At 39.8% G+C, this 21,797-nt stretch overlaps 1 protein-coding gene across 1 annotated transcript; it reads right to left on the bottom strand.

The window, feature by feature from the left end:
* Positions 1-1,973: 1,973 nt before the first annotated feature.
* NIPAL4 (NIPA like domain containing 4) lies at positions 1,974-19,458 on the bottom strand. The gene is made up of 6 exons (XM_089682769.1): positions 19,410-19,458; positions 13,063-13,308; positions 7,542-7,598; positions 4,840-4,930; positions 4,570-4,730; positions 1,974-4,435 (listed from the first exon to the last, which is right to left on the bottom strand). Exons 1-6 carry the CDS (start codon positions 19,456-19,458, stop codon positions 3,786-3,788), a joined length of 1,254 nt encoding a protein of 417 aa, XP_089538895.1. The 3' UTR covers positions 1,974-3,785.
* Positions 19,459-21,797: the final 2,339 nt, after the last annotated feature.

Here is a 21,797-nt window from a genome sequence, read left to right as displayed (position 1 = left end):
AACAGTAAGACCCAGCACTGGACAACAACCGGAAAGACCAGTGATAGAAGTTGCCCAGCCAGAACACTGGAGCTAAGGTGTATGGAAATTTTGTTTTTTTTTTTTTTTTTTTTTTTTAATGGGTGCAGGGAGAAGGTGTGGGTGGGTAATTTGTTAAACTAGATATGGGTTTTAAAATGACGCACTATATATAGCCTGTCTGTGCAGAAACAGGTTTTTTTTTGTTTGTTTTTTTTTTTTTTAAAATCGGTGTAGTCAATCAGGCCACGGAACTCTATTGCTTACTTTTTTGTAAGTCAGAAGAATTTTTAAACACATACTACCAGATTCCTTTTTTCTTATATAAAAGCCTAATTTTTCAGGATCAAGTTTTTTTTTTTTTTTCTTTGCTGTCCAGTTACACACATGCCTTGGACATTTGAATTTGATATTCATGGATGAAGCTGGGAAAAGGTACATTACACAACAGAGGGTTTGCAAAACCACTCGCAACACATGAATGAGTAGCTGTGTGAATACAAAGTTCTAGGGTTGAGGTAAATTTAGGTTTTTTTTTTTCACTTTAGTACAGATATTCACCACATAACACTAGCTGTACTTTCGCATGGCTGGAATTTAATGGAGTTCTAATAAACCCTAAGTGGCAGTAAAAGGTGGTGGGGATGGCAAGTATTTGCCAAAGGATTGAACTGTACACAGAATATTTGCACTTCACCATTGTGAGGTCCTAGCTGAGCACATCCACACCCATAGTATGGCCTGCTCCTCTTCCTTTTAATTTTTAACCCAAGTTGGGCACAGTAGACATTGTGCTAGGTCGGCATGAGAAATGGCTATGGATTATCAGTGTCCATGTATCTTGAATAGTGTTCCTCCTGCATATGTTCTAGTAGAGGTAGTAATGTATACGGTGCCTATACTCCAATACCACACTACCCCTGCTGCTGATCCTTTACATGGGTAACTAACAGTCAATCAAGCATGAAGTTGAAATGGGCCCCCAGTAGTATTTTAATAGGCTTCAATGTGGACAGAGGGACAAAGTGCTTGATGCCAATTTTTATTAGCAATCAAGGAAAGGGTGTTTATTAGGTCACAAAATATGTAGCAGATACCAGTTCCTTTATGTGAATCTCTCCTGTGTAGCAAGATATCAGCTGTTCATAAAAAAGAAGTGCATTTTATAATAATAATAATAATAATAAAAAAACTTCTAAAGAATAAGCATGCAACCACTTAGACTTCATGCTTACTCCAGGACATTGACTTATGTATTAGTAGTACAGTACAAATCAATCAATGCCATTTCCACATTTTTGTCTTCATGGGGTGTCTTTGGTAGAATGCATCCAGTAGTTTTACTGCATGAAACACTTGCCTATATCAGCAGAACATACTGTAAAACACCATAGAGATTGTGACATTAACAAGATAAAATATTTGAGTGTTATAGTGAATAACTCTGCTGTCTAAACACCAATAGCTACATATTTTGCAGTTATACTAAATAGCTTAAAAGAGAACTACAGGCAAACATTTTTTATATATTTTGGATAGACCAAAGGAGGGCTATAACTAACCCATCAGACTTGTTTTTGCCAGCTGTTCCCCATTGTGGAGATTTCACTTCACGGCCAATAGCCAAACAGGAAATCCCTGCAGTGGCAGGTTTCCCCTCTATTACTTTTCTGGGGACAACCCAATATTTTTTTTTTTTACTTTAACATTTAATGAGAATGGTAAGCAAGACAAAAAAAAAATAAAAAAAAAAAAGGGAAGAAGAGGGTTTGTACCTTTTTTTAGTTATACTTTTAGCTAAGGCAGAGTTCTAGACATTTAAACCAAGTGTTAAGCAATTTCCTTCAGCCAACATAAAATATGATCTGCTAGGGCACAGGCATGCAGCAATGTACTACAGATTCACCACACAAATGAATGTGAAAGAGCTTTTATAAACTTAATAAAAAGGCTACTTTAAAATACATTTTACAAAATTGGCATATTAAAATATATGTACATTTTAAATGAGACTCAGGCAGAAGCATGTTCAATGAAAAAAAACTAGTATACATTAAATCAAAAAGCAATTTCCCTATACTGTAGTCAGATACCTGTTGTCCCTTAAAAGAACAACTTTCATTACTGAGGGACTTGGTTTTTCTCCCAGACACTATACATGCCAATTGACTGAGAGCCCCCTTCATTTGAGGTGACCATTCCCACTCATGTATGCACAATACACACACGGGTTGAGTTACTAAAGGCAAACAGACTGTGCACTTTGCAAGTGCAGTTGCTCCAGAGCTTAGTAGATGAGGGGAAGCTTTGCTGACTTCCATCATCCAATCATGTGCAAGCAGAAATGCTGTATTTTTTTTTTCCTTGCAAAGAATACCCAATCACATGCAAACTGAAGCATTACCTTATTTAATAAGCTCTGGAGCAACTGCACAGTCTATTTGCCTTTAGTAAATCAACCCCATACATGCTTAAAGCCAAAACATTTGTTGAAGCACTGAATAGAGTAGGGAATGGTTAACATTCCTCTCAGGTCCCCCCCCTCTTATGGATTGTGGTCATAGCAACAAGTTTCCTCGTTGGAGCATTTCTTCTCCCCCTTTATTCCTCTCAGTGATAATATAACATGTTTTTTTACCTCAATTTTTCCTGGCGAAAAAAAAAAAAAAAAACCCACACAGGACAGGGTTGCTAGCTCAACCAAATCAAGATACAATAGCAGGGTCCAAGTGAAAATATGGTCACAATACAGGATTAGAGGAACACTATAGAATCAGATGGACACTAAAGAATTAGACCTTGGATTCAAAAAGTACTGATGAACTTGAGATTATACATTTCTGAAAGTGTGAGAAAACTCTGTCAATATTTATTGCTGCCGGTTTCCCCATTGGGAAGATTTACTTACGTTTCTTTCCCAGATATGTGAAAATCTCCCCAAAAAGACAAATGTCACTAATGGAAAATGTCCCCTCTACTCCTGTTCTGGGGGACAACATTTAGGATTCCTCATTGCTTGGCTGTCACAAATAGTCACTGTGACAGATAACGAGAGGAATCTCTTCCCAACAGGGACATAGCAGTAAAAACCCTGGCAAAATGTCTAACCCTTCCTCGCCATCAACATTTCTGATTAAAAAGGGTTTTGGTAGGCGTTCTACTTCAACTGGAGCCACATCCAAATTGTCACCTTTATTCACACATGTTCGGACAAAAGCTGCTCAACCCAATTTTGTTTTGTGATCCTTCCTTATATCTTCATACATGTCACACTGAAGGTCATTGGTTTAATTCTATTTTTCAGTGGAGACCTATCTTCAGTGGACAAAAAGGGAAATGCAAACGTTCTCTAAAATTCTGCATGTTCCTGATCAATGGTCATCATTAAGACTCATATCCATGTCATATCAGGAAAGGCCCCTCCAAAATTGAAGGACCTACACACTTTTGTTTGACATGCAACCTAAAGCCTCTACAAAGTATAGTAACCAACAGCAACCAAATTTAATTCACATTAGATCCGTAAACTCTTGAATTCTGGCTGGTTGCTATGAGTTACTACCGGGTTATATGGAGTTATACAGGATGGGAACAAAACATCAGAAGTCTATAAAACAAAGTGATCCGACCTGGCCAAAGGTCACACATTTCCTTGAAAGCATGGGCTTTACTAACCCACCGTGTTTTGTGGCCTGCTGAGTGACTGTCGTGTATACAAAAGCATTAGGACCAAACTACTCAGTGGAGGAAAAGTGCATAGATCCAGTCTAAGTGTAAATAACAAACACTTTGGGAATACCACCACTGTTCTCAGTCTCCATGTTGTCTATTAAAGTGATCTTGTCTTCTTTTTTAGTTTCCCGTTTGGTGGTTGTAGTGATTGTGTCTTCTTTCATAGTTTCTTCTTTGACAGGTGCAAAGGTTTGTAACTGTTGCTGAAGGCTCTTCAAGCTAATGTCCAGGTTATTGAAAGCATGGAGCATGAAGACGCCCAAGATTATGATGAGAAAGCCGCACACTGCACCCACACCATCAAATGGTGACATGGACACCCATTCCTTGAACAAAATTAACGACGTGGTGATGACCACTGTAGTGAATAAGACATAGTAGATTGGAAAGACCAGGGATGTATTGAAGGTGTCCAAAGATTTGTTGAGGTAGTTCACCTGGGTGACAACTGAAATGATGAGAATAGGAATGAGTATCCATGGCAAAGGATGCTGGTAGACTGGCAGGCCTGTAAGAAGTCCTTTCACAGCTATTCCTAGACCTTTTACAGAAGACACAGAGAAAGCGCCTAACAGGGAGCATACTGCTAAATAGACTAGAATGTTTGTGTGGCCAAACCGAGGTGAGAGAAAGAAGATGAGGACCAGGCAACAGATGAAGAGAATACTGATGTACACGATGAAACCTGTAAAGTAAGAAGAAACTGAATTTAAAAGCAAGAAAAACATTAGACCAAATATCTGATTATATCCTGTATATCTAGCAGCAAGGAAATTATTGCTGGACTAGAGTGTGGAAGTAGATTTATGGCCCTCCTACCTGGATCCTTAAGCTTGAAGGTCATATTTTCTAGCGTGGTAACCTCTTGTTCTTCTGGGGAGTGGATCACCAGTACAGTGCTCCCCAACACACTGAGTGCACACCCCAACTTTCCCAAGAGGTTCAAGCGCTCACCCAGCAAATAAGATGACATAACAGCACTGAAAAAAAAAAAAAAAAAAAGTAAAAAAAAAAAATGACATTAACATTAAATTATGTGGTCACATAATCTAGTTAGTAGCAAGCCTTTGCCTTATGAAAGGCCATTACCTGATCAGCACACTGAGGGCCCCCAGTGGTGTAACAATGGTCGCTGGTGCAAAGGCATAAGCAGCGAAATTGGCAACTTCTCCACCTCCCACTGCAAAAAAAAAAAAAAAAAAAAAAAGAAGGAGAAGATTATTGTTATAAGTAACTAAGTGAACAGAACTTTAGGATACAAAATGCAATACACCTGTAGCAGTACCAGACATGATCACTAGGGGAAGGCAACATTGCCGATGTAAGAGGTACATGAACCACCTGTTGAATAGTTAAATTTTTCTTATGCAACAAAAAGGGGGGAAAAAAAAAAAAAAAAAAAAAAAGGAAGGAAGAAGTTGCCACTGTGGTAGCCCATCACATTATAGTAAAAGGATATTAGTGAGTGCTACCTTAGAATGAAATGAAAGTATATATATATATATATATATATATATATATATATATATATATATATATATATATATATATATATATATATATATATATATATATATATATATATATATATATATATATATATACACACATATACACACACACAAACAAATTATGTTAATGAGCTGCTGATACACCAAAAAAGACAACCAAGAAAAACCTCCAGTAATACATATATATCCGAATAAGTTGGTGCAGAGCTAAATAGTAATACACATTAATATACACAATATCATGCTATTTCAAAACATATGTGGATATGTGGTATCACCTGAAGGTGATTAGTGATAAAATTAGTTCAATATGATTGTGTGGATCATAAAGAGATCACAATTCCAGGTGAGTGGACGTCCTGATCCGGGAGTGACAACTGGTGCAAACCAAACGAATGGATGAAGAAAAAAAAAAACGCACTCACCAGATGTGCGTTTAAAATACGCAATAATTAATCCTGCGTCACCAGGCCATAGATAGGTCATCAGGTCTCGGGTCAGGTTACCCCACGAATCACCATCCAAGCTCCACAGAAAAAGGTCACCAGGATCCACTACCAGGTATCACCATCAGGGTCATCTTCCTAATGGTTATAACTGATTGGCATAAGTGGAGAGATAATCAGTTATAACTATTAGGAAGATGACCCTGATGGTGAAACCTGATGACCTATCTATGGCCTGGTGACGCAGGATTAATTGTTGCGTATTTTAAACGCACAGTGCGTTTTTCATCCATTCGTTTGGTTTGCACCAGTTGTCACTCCCGGATCAGGACGTCCACTCACCTGGAATTGTGATCTCTTTATGATCCACACAATCATATTGAACTAATTTTATCACTAATAATCACCTTCAGGTGATACCACGTATCCACATATGTTTGAAATAGCCCATCACATTAGCTTTAATTTTGTTTTTCATTTTTAGGGTAAACATTTTTCCATCGTGCTTGAGGTAACTGTAGCCAAATTAGTGCTCTTGCAACAAAAGCCATTGAGTACTGTCTGTTGTACTTAACATCTAATTTTCCTGGACAAGATTTTGAGGTTTGTCCCCTTCTTCAAAGCTAGTAGTACTATGAAATTTATTTATTTTTTTAATCCTTTATTTAGAAGGTCTACCAAGTACACGCATTCCATTGAATAAGACAAAGGAGCAGTGGTCAAAATATTTTTTTGCCTCATACACTATTAAAAAAAGGGACATACCTTTAGCATGTGACAAGTAGCAAAGCATAGTAAACATTATTGCTAAGTGATAACATTCAAGTGAGATCAAAACGACCAACAAAAGAATGCTGGAGTGGCAGGAATATTACAGTTTTATTTTCTTTAGGAGAGCGAAGGGAAAGTAGATTGGTTGGTTAGGGAGGGGGAGGAAGACCTGTTCGGAATGGAAGGAAAGAGCTTAGAAGAAAAAAAAAACACAACAAAACAAAACAAAAAAAACAAAAAACAAAAATACATACACACATATACATCTATCTATCTATCTATCCATCACACAGGGCTGGGAGGTAATCACGAGGCTTAAGCGATTTGTAAATGGGTAAAATATCAGAAAATGCTAAAAGTTGGAACTGTTGAATATTTTTATATTGGCAAAATACTTCCTGGTCTGTTAAGAGTAGAACCAAGCAGGGGCGGACTGACCATTTGGAAAAACTCTGGCACTGCCCGAGGGCCTGGGGTCAGTAGGGGGCCCCATGAGATGACCCTGGTACCTTTTTCATAGGCTTCGAGTTTGGGCAAGGACACAGGGGCCCCATGATCCCCTATTGCCGGGGGGGCCCCATGAGTTGTCAGTCCGCCCCTGGAACCAAGTATACATAATGCTCTGCGATTTTATCTCAGAGTAACATTTTTACATGTTTGAGGTATTTCACTCTTGCAAACCACTGTCTTTGTTGGTTAGAGAGTTTTCTATGGCCAAATATGTTTTTCTTACACACTGAGGGAGATTTATTAAGAAAAAAAAAAAAAATGAAGCACTCAGAATCTTGTGCAATTATTCATGGTAGCCAAATAGTGTCTAACTTCAGCCTGTTCAATTAAGCTTTGGCAATAAAACCTGAAAGCCGATTGGTTTCTATGCAGAGCTGCATCAGATTTTGTACCCTGCAGTTTTAGTAAATAACCCCCAGTGTTTCACAGCTGTATGATAAGATTTAGATGTTAAACTTAACCATATACTAGCCGACAGCTGTTTTGATCAAATCTTGCACGCCTGATTGGAGAATAGGGGGAAAAAAAAAAAAAAAAAAAAATTTACACTTACTTGTTAAAAGTCCAGCCCACCACAGCCAGTCCTTCAGGTACCCATGTCCACCAGCACCTAAAAATAGATAAAAAGCAATGTGACAAACCTTCAAGACTGCTTGTACATCATTTTCCATCTTGGGATTAAGCACTGGCTGTGTGGTACATGTGACAATCATCTCCCATATTCTTCATATGTCTGGGCTATGGGGTAGAGTGGCAAGAAGGAAGCCTTTTCTTAAGAAAAATATCCAAGCCCGGCTAAATTTTGCAAAGAAAACACACCTGAAGTCTCCCAAATGCATGTGGGAAAATATATTATGGTCTGATGAAATCAACGGTGAACTTTTTGGCCATAATTCCAAAAGATATGTTTGATGCAAAAACAACACTGCACATCACCAAAAGAACACCATACCCACAGTGAAGCATGGTGGTGGCAACATCATGCTAAAGAGTGGTTTTTCTTCAGCTGGAACTGGGGCCTTACTCAAGGTAGAGCGCATTATGAACAGTTCCAAATACCAGTCAATATTGGCACAAAACCTTCAGGCTTCTGCTACAAAGCTGAACGTAAAGAGGAACTTCATCTTTCAGCATGACAACGACCCAAAGCATACATCCAAATCAACAAAGGAATGACTTCAGCAGAAGAAGATTAAAAGTTTTGAAATGGCCCAGCCAGAGCCCAGACCTGAATCCGATCAACATAACCTGACAGATTTGGAGTGAAAGAGAGAGTGGGCAAATATTGCCAAGTCAAGATGTGCCATGCTGATAGACCTATACCCAAAAAGACTGAGTGCTGGAATAAAATCAAAAGATGCTTCAACAAAAGTACTGTATTTTCCAGCGTATAAGATGACTTTTTACCCCTTGAAAATCTTCTCAAAAGTCGGGGGTCGTCTTATACGCCGGTATACGGCATACTGACACTTTTTAGGGGGGCGGCGGCACCCCTTTCCAACGGAAGGGACACTAAGTACAGGGGTGAGCAGGGACTGCTGTTTCTTACCTGGCTCCGATCCCACGACGATCCGGTCCAGGAAGCACGGCTGCTCCTTCAGTTCGGCCACTGGATGTTCGTGCAGCTGCTCGGCTCCGCCTCCTCACCGGTGATTGGCCGCCAGAACTGTAGCTCAGGAAAGGCACACAGGCAGCCAATCACCAGCGAGGGGGTGGAGCCGAGCAGCCCCGCGAAAATCGAGTGAAGAAGCGGCAGGTAAGTGTGCAGTGTAGAGGTGCTGCTGCAATCACATATGCTGGCTGCAGCAGCACCACCATACGAGAACAGGGGTCAGCAAGTGTAATTGGTGTCAGTGGGAGGAACAGTGCCCCATCATTGGTGTCACTGACACCAACAATGGGGCGCTATTCCCCCCCCCCCCCACTGACACCAACGATGGGGCGCTATTCCTCCCACTGACACCAACGATGGGGCGCTATTCCTCCCACTGACACCAACGATGGGGCGCTATTCCTCCCACTGACACCAACGATGGGGCGCTATTCCTCCCACTGACACCAACGATGGGGCGCTATTCCTCCCACTGACACCAACGATGGGGCGCTATTCCTCCCACTGACACCAACGATGGGGCGCTATTCCTCCCACTGACACCAACGATGGGGCGCTATTCCTCCCACTGACACCAACGATGGGGCGCTATTCCTCCCACTGACACCAACGATGGGGCGCTATTCCTCCCACTGACACCAACGATGGGGCGCTATTCCTCCCACTGACACCAACGATGGGGCGCTATTCCTCCCACTGACACCAACGATGGGGCGCTATTCCTCCCACTGACACCAACGATGGGGCGCTATTCCTCCCACTGACACCAACGATGGGGCGCTATTCCTCCCACTGACACCAACGATGGGGCGCTATTCCTCCCACTGACACCAACGATGGGGCGCTATTCCTCCCACTGACACCAATGATGGGGCACTACTCCTCCCACTGGTGTGCATTGGAAGAGGGGTAGTCTTATACGGCGAGTATAGCCCAAACACTACATTTTAGCAGGAAAAGTAGGGGGTCGTCTTATACGCTGGAAAATACGGTGTTAGTTTAAGGGTGCACACTTATGCAACCATAATAGTTTAGTTTTTTCTTTTTACTTTCCTCCACCTAAAAAGATTTCAGTTTGTTGTTCAACTGAGTTGTACAGCTAGTACAGGTTACATAAAAAAAAAAAAAAAAAAAGAACACTTTGAAAACACATTAGAACACAATGGGGAAAATATCAGTCTGGATAGCTTTAGTGATATGGACTGGGTAATATGTTATAAACGCAAGGATGACTGGAAATGAAAAATATCAACCTACAGAGGACTGAATTCAAATACACCCCAAAAATCAAAGTGAAAAAATGATGCAGCAGGCTAGTCCATTTTTGCTGAAATTTCATTGAGGCAACTCAAAATGGTACTCAGTAGTTTGTATGGCCCCCACGTGCTTGTATGCATGCCTGACAACGTCTAATGAGATGAAGGATGGTGTCCTGGAGTATTTCCTCCCAGATCTGGACCAGGGTATCACTGAGCTCCTGGACAGTCTGAGATGCAACCTGGCGGTGTCGGATGATATCCCAGAGGTGTTTTATTGGATTTAGGTCAGACGAGCGTGGGGGCCATTCAATTGTATCAATTCCTTCATCCTCTGGGAACTGCCTGCTTACTTTCCCAATAGGAGGCCAGGCATTGTCGTGCACCAGGAGGAACCCAGGACCCACTGCACCAGCTTAGGGTCTGACAATGGGTCCAAGGATTTCATCATGATACCGAATGGCATCCAGTGGCAATGCCATTGTCTAGCCTGTAGAGGTCTGTACGTCCCTCCATGGATATGCCTCCCCAGGCCATCATTGACTCATCACCAAAAAGGTCATGATGAACAATGTTACAGGAAACAATGTTCTCCACGGCTTCTCCAGACCCTTTCACATGTGCTCAGGGTGAACCTGCTCTCATCTGTGAAAAGCACAGGGCGCCAGTGGCAGACATGCCAATTCTGGTGTTCAATGGCAAATGCCAAATTGAGCTCCATAGTGCCGGGCAGTGAGCACAAGCGCCATTAGAGGATGTCGGGACCTCCGGCCACCCTCATGAAGTCAGTTTCTGATTGTTTGATCAGAGACACACCAGTGGCCTGCTGGAGGTAATTTTGTAGGGCTCTGGCAGTGCTCATCCTGTTCCTCCTTGCACAAAGGAGCAGATACCGGTCCTGCTGATGGGTTAAGGACCTTCTATGGCTTTGTCCAGCTCTCCTAGAGTAGTGCCTCCTGGAATCTCCTGCAAGCTCTTGAGACTGTGCTGGGAGACACCGCAAACCTTCTGGCAATGGCACATTTTGATGTGCCATTCTGGAAGAGTTGGACTGCCTGTGCAACCTCTGTAGGATCCAGGTATAGCCTCATGCTACCAGTAATGAGGCTGACCCTAGCCAAATGCAAAACTAGTGAAAAAAAACTGTCGGAAAAGAGTAGGGAAAAAAATGTCAGTGGCCTCCACCTGTAAAACCATTCCTGTTTTGGGGGTCGTCTCAATGTTGCCCATTTAGTGCACCTGTTCATTTCATTAACACAAAAGCAGCTGAAACTGATTTACAACCCCCTCTGCTACTTAACTGACCAGATCAATATCCCAGGAGTTTAACTGACTTGATGCTATGCGCTGATTAAAAAGTGTTTTACTGTTTTTTTGAGCATCATATATGGAAGTGGCATTAAGTTACATGAAGATTTTAATTATTGATGCAGCGCTAGAGCATTTTAATCAGTAGGATCAAATATAACCTTAATACAAGCAAATAAATAAAAAACAAAACAGAATCTACTGTAGTGAATCACTTCGTGCAATACATGCAGAAAAAAAAGTTCAATGGAACCTAAACAAAGTGATTTAGAATATATATTCCCTTCAGGGAATTAAACATTTAGTGTTTCCCTAAATAGGGACAATAATAATCATACAGGTGACGTGTGCAAACAGACCTTATTAAAACATAGATCCAACAAAATAATAAAATGTCCGTCAATAATTCAATTTGCTGTAAAATCACATCAATCATGCAATTTTCAAACGTGATCATGCGTTTGGTGATAGGTGCAGTAATATCCAAAAATGGCAGGCATGCGCAATCACCTTCCCACTGCGACCCCAAAGGGGCCACGACACTTTTTGCATCCCCCGGATCCTGCTAGTAATCACTGGGTAAGGTCAGGCTTCGCAATCCTTATCAGTACCTCCTTCTCTCTCTCTTTTATGCCTCCATCCACAGTAGATAATCTATGGGAGGCATAAAAGAGAGAGAGAAGGAGGTACTGATAAGGATTGCAAAGCCTGACCTTACCCAGTGATTACTAGCAGGATCCGGGGGATCCAAAGAGTGTTGTGGGAGTCTACTGAGAACTTTACAAAGATGAGTGAGACTGCACAAGCATTAATTGGGGGAATGAGTGAGCCCAGGGAACCTACTACAGAAGATCAGGCCATCCTTGATGGGGTGGAAGAACAGTATGAGCAAAAGTCCGGGACAAACCCTGAGGAATTTAAGGTGATCCTCGTCAGTACTCAGGTTGTTGCTGGAACAAAATTACTTTTTCAAGGTGAACACTGGAGAAGACACTTATATCCACGCTCGAGTCATCGTTCCTCTGCCTGGTACAGGGGAGGGACCGAAATTGGGGTCTTTCCAGCCGGATAAGAAAAAAGGACAATCAACTGGAATATTTCTAGGATGGAGACGAGAACCATGTAGTGGTCACCTGATCAGGAATACCACCTCCCATCATTTTCAAAAACTCCTTCAAGGACCAGCAAGAAGGAACTAAAGAACCTGAAAATACAGATCTGATCTTCCAGAAATGTCCAACATTTGTGGATGGAGATGTCCTGACTTTACACCTCAACTCTAATGGTGGCTATAACATTGATCTGTATCCATTTGTAAAATCCAGTTCAGTGTTTAACTTGCTTGTTGTAATTGATGTAATTACAATTGTAATTGTATTGATGGACATTTTATTTATTTTGTTGGATCTATGTTTTAATAAGGTCTGTTTGCACACGTCACCTGTATGATTATTATTGTCCCTATTTAGGGAAACACTAAATGTTTAATTCCCTGAAGGGAATATATATTCTAAATCACTTTGTTTAGGTTCCATCGAACTTTTTTCTGCATGTATTGCACTAAGTGATTCCCTACAGTAGATTGTTTGGTTTTTTATTTTTATTTGCTTGTATTAAGGTTATATTTGATCCTACTGATTATAATTCTCTAGCGCTGCATCAATTATTTACTATTGATCGTATTCATCTGAAGGGGATGTGTTTGGATGCCATTGGCTCTTATGTTTAGCTGTACATAGCAGCGCAGGTGGACCTCTTTTTTTAATATACTCATGCAATCGTATGGTCACAAAGATCTGTGGTGATGGGGCACCAAAATATAAAGAGAGGTCATGATCCACATCATTGCAGCCCAGCCTTGCAACAAAAGAAAAACTATTAGCATGTGGTTTTCCTACCTGCCCGTGTCCTGCCCTGCGCAGATAGATGTAAGAGCCCCTTTTTCTTCAGAATGACGCTGCTGCCAATCAGGACGCTTGAAAAAACAGCGAGTGCCAGGCCAATAAGAAACTCGTAATTGGTCTTGTTTGAGGTAATGCTTGCATCAAAGGTCAGGTTTTGGTAAGTAGAGTTAGACAGGTCAGCTTCATTCAGAATTTGGCAGACCACCCGACGTGAGGGGCAGGCGAGGGTCACCAACGTCCCTACAAAGAAAATACAATACATGAATATTACTTATAAAATGAATAATATTCCACAATCCTACACTGACAGCAAACCTGTATGCACGTTTTATTAGCATTTCATTCGCATTGAACACGAATACATGTGCAGAATGAAAAAATTTATTTCGATTCATTAAGTTACTAATTTCATTTTGTTGCATTCCTAATGAAAATTTGTTTAGTTTATTAGTTTGAATCCTTTTGAAAAATAATAATTCAGTCAAAGTATTTGAATCAAAAAGATTGAATCAATCCGAATTCATGGTGAAGAATAGCTGGTTCTGTTCCATTTGAATTTTGGAAGACTGCTATAATCTATTTTGTTAATCTATTTTTTTTCTATTCCAGTCTTAAAATTTTCTATTCTGTTTTACTCTATTTGAAATTCGAATTTCCAATGGATTTGAATTGAAAAATCAATCCAAATTGTAACAGCTGGTTCTATTCAAATCTTGAAAGATGGCTATATTCCATTTTATTCAGTTTTAGTTTTTTTCCTATTCTATTTTCAGAAGATGGCCATATTCTATTTTAGTCTGTTATTTTCTCTTCTACAGTGTTCTATTCCTTTATTTTCTCCTATCCTATTGTGTTTTAGGATATTCTTTTCGAAATTCAAATTTTGGAAGAGGGCTATATTCTGACACCAATACAGAGTCTTTAAAAGAAATCAGCAATATGTTTATATTTCTATTTCCTTTTCGAAATAGATTCAAATTCAATTTGAATGATTAATTGTTTGACAAAATTTAGTTTCATTACGATTGTAATTCAGAAATTCTGACACAGCAGAACGAAATGAACTGCATGTATCCACTGAGCATTTCTGAGGGAATCACAACTGATAAAACCATCAAATACCAATCCCAGAGGAACTTTCAAACCTTTACAGGGAGATGGCTTGGAAAATGTTGATGGTGAACTTACACTTCAAACCTGTTGCTATAGCTTTGTCTGTGCACTGGGGTTTTTTTTTCCCCAAACCACTTCCCACCCAGCCTATAGACAAAAGACAGCCGAGCGGAACCTTTGTAGTTCTAGGTGGATGACAAATCGGTGTTCTGGGCCAGTCTCGGTACCATGTGACAAACAAAATGATCACATGCCATTGTACATAACTGTGTACTGTTGTGACGATCTCTGATTGGTCACATGGTACAGACAGGCTAATCACAGCCCATCTGTACCATGTGATAGCTGTGGTCAATCACAGCTCTCACAATAGTACATACTGGCTTTGAATGGATGCCATTCATAAAAAAGGATTGCGTATATGAATTAAGATCACTGTTGTAGCAATCAGTGTTAATAAAAAAAAAAAAAAAAAAAAAAAAATGTAATCCTGCTCGCCTCCCTAAAGTCACTATGGCAACATAGCACTTCTATGGTCCCAGTATGTGCAAAAAAAAATAAAAAATAATAAAGAGCCCTTTGACATGGGTGGACCAATCTCTTTAAAACCAGCAAATAGTGCATAAATTCAGAAAATAGTTTGCATAAATAGGAAAAGCCTTTATAGTGTAAAACTGTCTATCTAGTCATAAAAAGATTGCTGCTTTAATATGTGCACGTCAAAACTCCTGCTCCGATTGGTCTATACATTTTTATTTTTCTGTTTCAATATTTTTATTTTTTTTTTTAAATTGTGGTTGAACAAAAACAAAGAGGCACATAAATTGCCCATGCAGGGGACAGGTATTGAATGGGTATTATAAGAACCAGAGAAAACCATATACATGACAGCCAATATCAGACAAACCATGTCCCTAGGGTAAGGTTGCCGTCATCTCAGGAGGACCCACTCAAGGGAACTAGGCCCCCACAGGACAACAAACAAAAGGCATGGGTAGAAGGAGACCATAAGGAGGAGGAAATGAGAAAAGTAGAGGAAAGGAAGGTCAGGGGAAGGAGACTTCTCAGACGCAGAAGCACCACAAGTGGCAGTTATAGGCGGCCCAAACAAACTGGGTGAAGCATGGGGAATGTGTAGGAAAGTTGCAGTTCCCAAACTCTAATGCAAGTCTTTCAAAATCCAAGAGATTTGCTCATTGAGCATTAGAGCAGTCATCCACTCCTTCACCCCCTGGAAAGCAACATTGTTTAGTTGAGATAAAAAGATAGGCAGCCAACTTTTGTTGGTAAGCACATAGGCCAAACACAAAAGGGCCAACTTGGCATCCTTGCGCACCGTCACGTTTGTTTTTATTTCCAAGTTTGTCATTAGTCTGTGACCTTGTATACATGCAGATGGCATGGTTGTGAATTTTCATTTGTTTTAGATTTTATATGCCGTTGTAAAAAAATAGGAGACATTGATAGGCGAGATGTATATAGGGCAGGACTTGTAGATGTGATGTCACCACGGTGTTCAGGTCCAGACTAGTAGCCAGAAAGTAGTGGCTTGCTGTAAGATTTGATGCGCAATGCTACTGTCTATTTTACAGTGTTTAGTAAAACTTTATGAATAAATAGACAGTTTTACACTATAATAAAAAAGGTATTTATGATGTGAGCTGGTTCTGAGAGCTGAATATTGCGGCTGTGCAGTGAACATCCATAAAGGGAATATTCTGAATTTATTTGCCATTTTCCTGGTTTGAAAGAGCAAATTTGGTTGGCGAGTTTGAATATGTGGTGGTGATCAGCTGTGGTGGTGGATTGAATTAGAAGTTGGATTTTCTCTCTGCTCCTTCTTTGCACATTTTATTATTTATTTGTTGCACTGGTCACTTTATTTGTACATGTTTGTACACATGGACCTTTTGAGATTTTAGTTAACAAAAATGAGGAATATAATTTTTTTGGCACAGTTTCAGAAGAATTTAAAGGTGAACCGGAATAGCACATTGCTTTCTTTTATAGCACATCCCTGTTTGGTTGCACTTTAATTCTGTATTGTTAATGTTTTTATTTAATTGTTGTATTGCACATATAATTGTAGAATATTTGCAGTTCCCACGGCATTGTTTTTTTTTTTTTCAGGTTCACAGTTTTCAATTTTTGGTGATTAAATACTACCAAAAAAGGAAGCTCTAATAAAAGAAAAAAATAAATAAATAATAATTTGGGTACAGTCTTGCGTGACTAATTGTTATTCAAAGTATGAAGTTCATTATGACAGCGCTGAAAGCTGACCTGAGCAGGAAGGGGGTTAAAGTGTCTGGTATTGAAGTAGTTAAAGAAGTCCTGCTTCGATTTGAGAATTCTAAAGCCTAGTACACATGAGAAAATCATATGAAAGATACAGCTTTCAAAAGCGATTGTACGATCATCAGATCATTCGTACACAGCTTTCGCCTGAAATTATTCGTTCTCTTGCAAGACACCAGATCATACGATTTTTGTTTAATCAGCATTTTTGTCTGACACATCACTTCTTAATTTTTATTCTGTTGTACAAGAATTTTGTAACCTCATTTTCAATCAGACTAGCATTAAAACAAAAAAAAAAAAAAAAGTGCATTTATTGTTTTTTTTGTAGGAGCCCGGAAAGCTTTGCACTAGCAGTCAGTGGATCACTGGTGCCATGCAGGACTGTCAGTGTAAGCTGTCCGCCTGTACAATGTATGGGCAGGCAGTTACACTTTGACAGGAAGAATCAATGACCTATTAGAGAGCGTTAAAGTCCTGTTAAGCTGACATCTGCAAACCCAGGACCCTTCATTCACTATATCTGGTCTCCCACAGTACACAGAAATGTAATTATTTAAAGTATAAACTGCTAAATGCCTTTTCTCATTAGCAGTATATAGCAGTCTTGTGACACTATCAGTATCTAGCCAAGTATATGTTAAAGCTTGTAGGAAGATTTTTCATTCTCCCCTGACCCTCTGTCTAAACAGTGCTGACCATATGCACTCTTCCAAGAAAAAAAAATAATAATATACACACCAAACAGCATTTGCAGCTTGTCCCCAAACCTCTGTTCTATCAGGAGTTATATTGGTGACAGTGGGAGAAATGGGAGGATCAGAGAAGACAGGATCAAACATCCTTTTTACACAATGCAGAGGATTAACCCCTTAGGTTCTAAAGTGAGTATAACAAGCATGCGTTACTGCATATACAGACTGATTTACTGTTGTGGGTTTTGTAACACTTTAAATCGTAACATTTCTATGAGCAATTAAAAAAAAAAAAAATTCCAGATACCCATACTGGTATAGAATGTTTACCATTATATAAGGATTACCATACAAATAAAAACAAATATACAGATATGTTATGTCATTGTATTACCCTATTATTTTAAGAGGTTAGTAATTATTTAAAAAAAAAAAAAAAAAAAAAAAACACACACCATGCCAAGACAAGGATAGGGATTATTCCAGTTTACATATCGCCAGATCCAGGTTACCTCTAACAGCAGGAGGTTTGAAAGCCTTTAGATTGCAAATTCTTTCATCTAACAGCCAACCAGCACAATCTAGTAAAGATTGTCAACACTCCTAAGTCTATGGATGCCACATATTGATCATACAATGTAACATGACCCATAATTTGCCAGTGATAGTGATCTAAACTGGGACTGTACAAGGTATTATTGTGGACACGTAGCTTGTCTTGCAAAACATCATCTGTGTAACATATTGTCAGTGCAACCTGATCTCATTGTGTCATAACCATACAATCTGCAGTTAACATGGTTGTTCAAGCAAAATAATCTGACATTCCACATATACTGTTCTAGGCATGTCCCTCTAGAGATAAACAGAGGGACAAGAAATTCCAGTCTGCCCAATTGCTAGCAATGGCCAATACCAGTCTCACTGTGCAATCACTCACAGATGTCTTTCCATGTATGGCTGCATAGTTTTAAAGAAAGACTATCTTGACACAAAGGGGAGGGGTTTCCATTTTTTAATTCACATTCTGTAAATGGGACTTTATTTGGGTTATAGAAATGGCCATCCTTCCCTCTGCACATACACCCAATAAATTGGAGCCCAAACACTCTAAGCATTCTTTTATGGCAATGCAAATTTCAGAACTTGTAATCACACTCGGGTAAGCATTGATCCCTTGGGTGTATACGGACCTAAAATGTTAGGACCACTTGGTGCACCAAGCAGCCACAGCAACTTGCAGCCTCTAATAGAGTTGTATAGGCTGCCAGCACAGGACTAGATGGCATGCTTCTGCCAACATAAAAATGCTGGAATCTCAGGCACAGGGGTAAAAAAAAACAAAAAAAAACAAAGTGCGCTGTTCCTTTAAATAATACTCACAGTTCATATAGGTAAATCAATTCATACAAAATTTAACAATGCAGCGCTGATCTAAATATAATTAAAAAAAAAAAAAAAAAAAAAAAAAAAAAAAAAAAAAAAAAATCACATAAGTAAATATATTAGTGAAAAGTCAATATATAAGCATCTAAATAAATAAATCTCAAGTAAAGAAAGTCCAAAACTGCTGCAAATAGATGGTCTACCACATTCTTCAGCTCTTGGTGGGGTTGCTGAAGAGTGTGGTGGACCATTTATTTGCAGCAGTTTGGGACTTTTTCTCTTGGGATTTATTATTTGTTAAGTTTATATATTGCTTTTTCTCCATCATTTTTTTTTTTCTCAAATATACCACCACTGCATTATTTTTTTTAATGAATTGATTACCTATACAAACTGTAATATTTTGTCACAACAGATGCTCAAGTAGGTGGCAGGTTGCAGCAGTCATTTTAATTTTTTTAATCTAGTTTGTTTTAGCATATGATTGTGCTTTTCTTTTGGGTTTTGTTGTATTACAGGGGCTAAATCCACTTTCAATGCACCAGCATTGCACCACAATGCTCACTAATGCACTGCTGTGCAGAGTCAGGAAAAAAAAAAGCTTTTTTTTGTTTTTTTGCCTGCTCTGGTGCTTTGGAAGACTGTTCAAATGAATGCGCTGCCTTAACAAGACATGTAATGCACTGCACCAGAATGTAAAATAGACTCAAACATTCACACCTTCGTCTTGCTGGTAGTTTACCTGCAACCTGGCTTTCATAAAGGGGTCCATTCACACCTAGGCAGTTTTTTTTTTTAATTAAAAATGACAATAGAATACATTTTCTGCTTAAAGTGATTTGTACTCACCATTTGCACAGCTGAGATCTGATGAAGTAGCCATGTAAGGAATGGCCATGCTCCGTCAGGCTGTACACATCCCAATACTCCAGGATCAGAGTCACTAGTGCTAGCCTTCTTCTCCCTCACCTGGTGTTAAACAGGCTATAGTGTCCAACTCCACCCCTTCAACAGGCTCCACACACCTCCTATTCCAGAAAGTTTCACCCCCCCTGTTGCTTTTGTCTCATCTTGTGTCCCACTAAACCTCCAAACACAGTCTCTTTGTACAGCTGTATACCTGAAAGAGAGCAATTAACATCTCAAATAAAGGAGAATAGATCCCTTCCTGATTCAATGAGCAACAATTTTGCATTAAAAATGCTGATTTTGGCCAAAGGCTTCTACGTTTACCATGAGGACTGCATATGCAAAAATTATCTTTACAAACAGAAAAGAAAATCTTAAAAAAGCCTGTCCATGTTGGTTTACAAGGTATTTTCTTTTTACTTTATTATTGTTTGACATTTTTCTAGCAGGGAAAAAAAACCTTTCAAAGCATGCTAGAATGTATTTGTAATTATTTCTTCATTGTTTGGTGTCATTTATTGTTATTTGATGTTTTTCTCACATACATGTACTGTATACATACATTTTGTTGTTTTTTTTAAATTATTTTTACATTTACAAAAGCAGTTTTATTTATTTCAGGCGCTTATATAGCACTGTCAATTTATCCAGCGCTTTACATATATATAATCTCACAGAAGTGAGTACACCCCTCACATTTTTGTAAATATTTTATTCTATCTTTTCATGTGACAACACTGAAGAAATGACACTTTGCTACAATGTAAAGTAGTGAGTGTACAGCTTGTAAGTTTGCTGTCCACTCAAAATAACTCAACACACATATGTCTAAACTGCTGGCAACAAAAGTGAGTACACCCCTACGTGAAAATGTCCAAATGGGGCCTAATTAGCCATTGTCCCTCCATGGTGTCATGTGACTCCTTAGTGTTACAAGGTCTCAGGTGTGAATGGGGAGCAGGTGTGCTAAATTTGGTGTTATCGCTCTCACAATCTCATACTGGTCACTGGAAGATCAACATGGCACCTCATGGCAAAGAACTCTCTGAGGATCTGAAAAAAGAATTGTTGCTCTACATAAAGATGCCTAGGCTATAAGAAGATTGCCAAGACCCTGAAACCAAGCTGCAGCACGGTGGCCAAGACCATACAGCAGTTTAACAGGACAGGTTCCACTCAGAATAGGCCTCGCCAAAGAAGTTGAGTGCACGTGCTCAGCATCATATCCAGAGGTTGTCTTTGGGAAATAGATGTATGAGTGCTGCCAGCATTGCTGCAGAGGTTGAAGGAGTGGGGGGTCAGCCTGTCAGTGCTCAGACCATACGCCGCACACTGCATCAAATTGGTCTGCATGGCTGTCATTCCAGAAGGAAGCCTCTTCTAAAGATAATGCACAAGAAAGCCCACAAACAGTTTGCTGAAGACAAGCAGACTCCTTAGTCGTATTACTGGAACCATGTCCTGTGATCTGATGAGACCAAGATAAACGTATTTGGTTCAGATGGTGTCAAGTGTGTGTGGCAGCAACTAGGTGAGGAGTACAAAGACAAGTGTGTCTTCCCTACAGTCGAGCATGGTGGTGGGAGTGTCATGGTCTGGGGCTGCATGAGTGCTGCTGGCACTAGGGTGCCAAAGTTCATTGAGGGAACCATGAATGCCAACATGTACTGTGACATACTGAAGCAGAGCATGATCCCCTCCCTTTGGAGACTGGGCCGCAGGGCAGTATTCCAACATAATGACCCCAAAAACACCTCCAGGAGAGACCACTGCCTTGCTAAAGAAGCTGAGGGTAAACGTGATGGACTGGTCAAGCATGTCTCCAGACCTAAACCCTATTAAGCATCTATGGGGCATCCTTAAACGGAAGGTGGAGGAGCGCAAGGTCTCTAACATCCACCAGCTCCGTGATGTCATCATGGAGGAGTGGAAGAGGACTCCAGTGGCAACCTGTGAAGCTCTGGTGAACTCTATGCTCAAGAGGGTTAGGGCAGTGCTGGAAAATAATGGTGGCCACACAAAATATTGACACTTTGGGCCCAATTTGGACATGTTCACTTAGGGGTGTACTCACTTTTGTTGCCAGCGGTTTAGACATTAATGGCTGTATGTTGAGTTATTTTGAGGGGACAGCAAATTTACACTGTTATATAAACTGTACACCCATTACTTTACATTGTAGCAAAGTGTCATTTCTTCAGTGTCGTCACATGAAAAGATAGAATAAAATATTTACAAAAAAGTGAGGGGTGAACTCCTGTGAGATACTGTATATTATACTTTCACATCAGTCCCTAACCCTCAAGGGGTGTACACTCTAAAGTCCCT

This window comes from Staurois parvus, unplaced genomic scaffold (assembly GCF_062004578.1).
Source record: "Staurois parvus isolate SC_StPar_1 unplaced genomic scaffold, SC_StPar_1.0 ptg000298l, whole genome shotgun sequence".
Lineage (NCBI taxonomy): Eukaryota > Metazoa > Chordata > Amphibia > Anura > Ranidae > Staurois > Staurois parvus.
Note: the sequence above shows the minus strand (reverse complement) of the source record. Positions and strands in the feature narration are given on the sequence as shown.

Coding starts and splice junctions, on each gene's coding strand:
- NIPAL4 (XM_089682769.1), bottom strand. CDS start 19,458: ATGGCCATTCCTTACATGGCTACTTCATCAGATCTCAGCTGTGCAAAT. Junction 4,931..7,541: donor GTGGGCTGGACTTTTAACAA/GTAAGTGTAAAT, acceptor TTTTTTTTGCAG/TGGGAGGTGGAGAAGTTGCC. Junction 4,731..4,839: donor GCCCTCAGTGTGCTGATCAG/GTAATGGCCTTT, acceptor TTTTTTTTTCAG/TGCTGTTATGTCATCTTATT.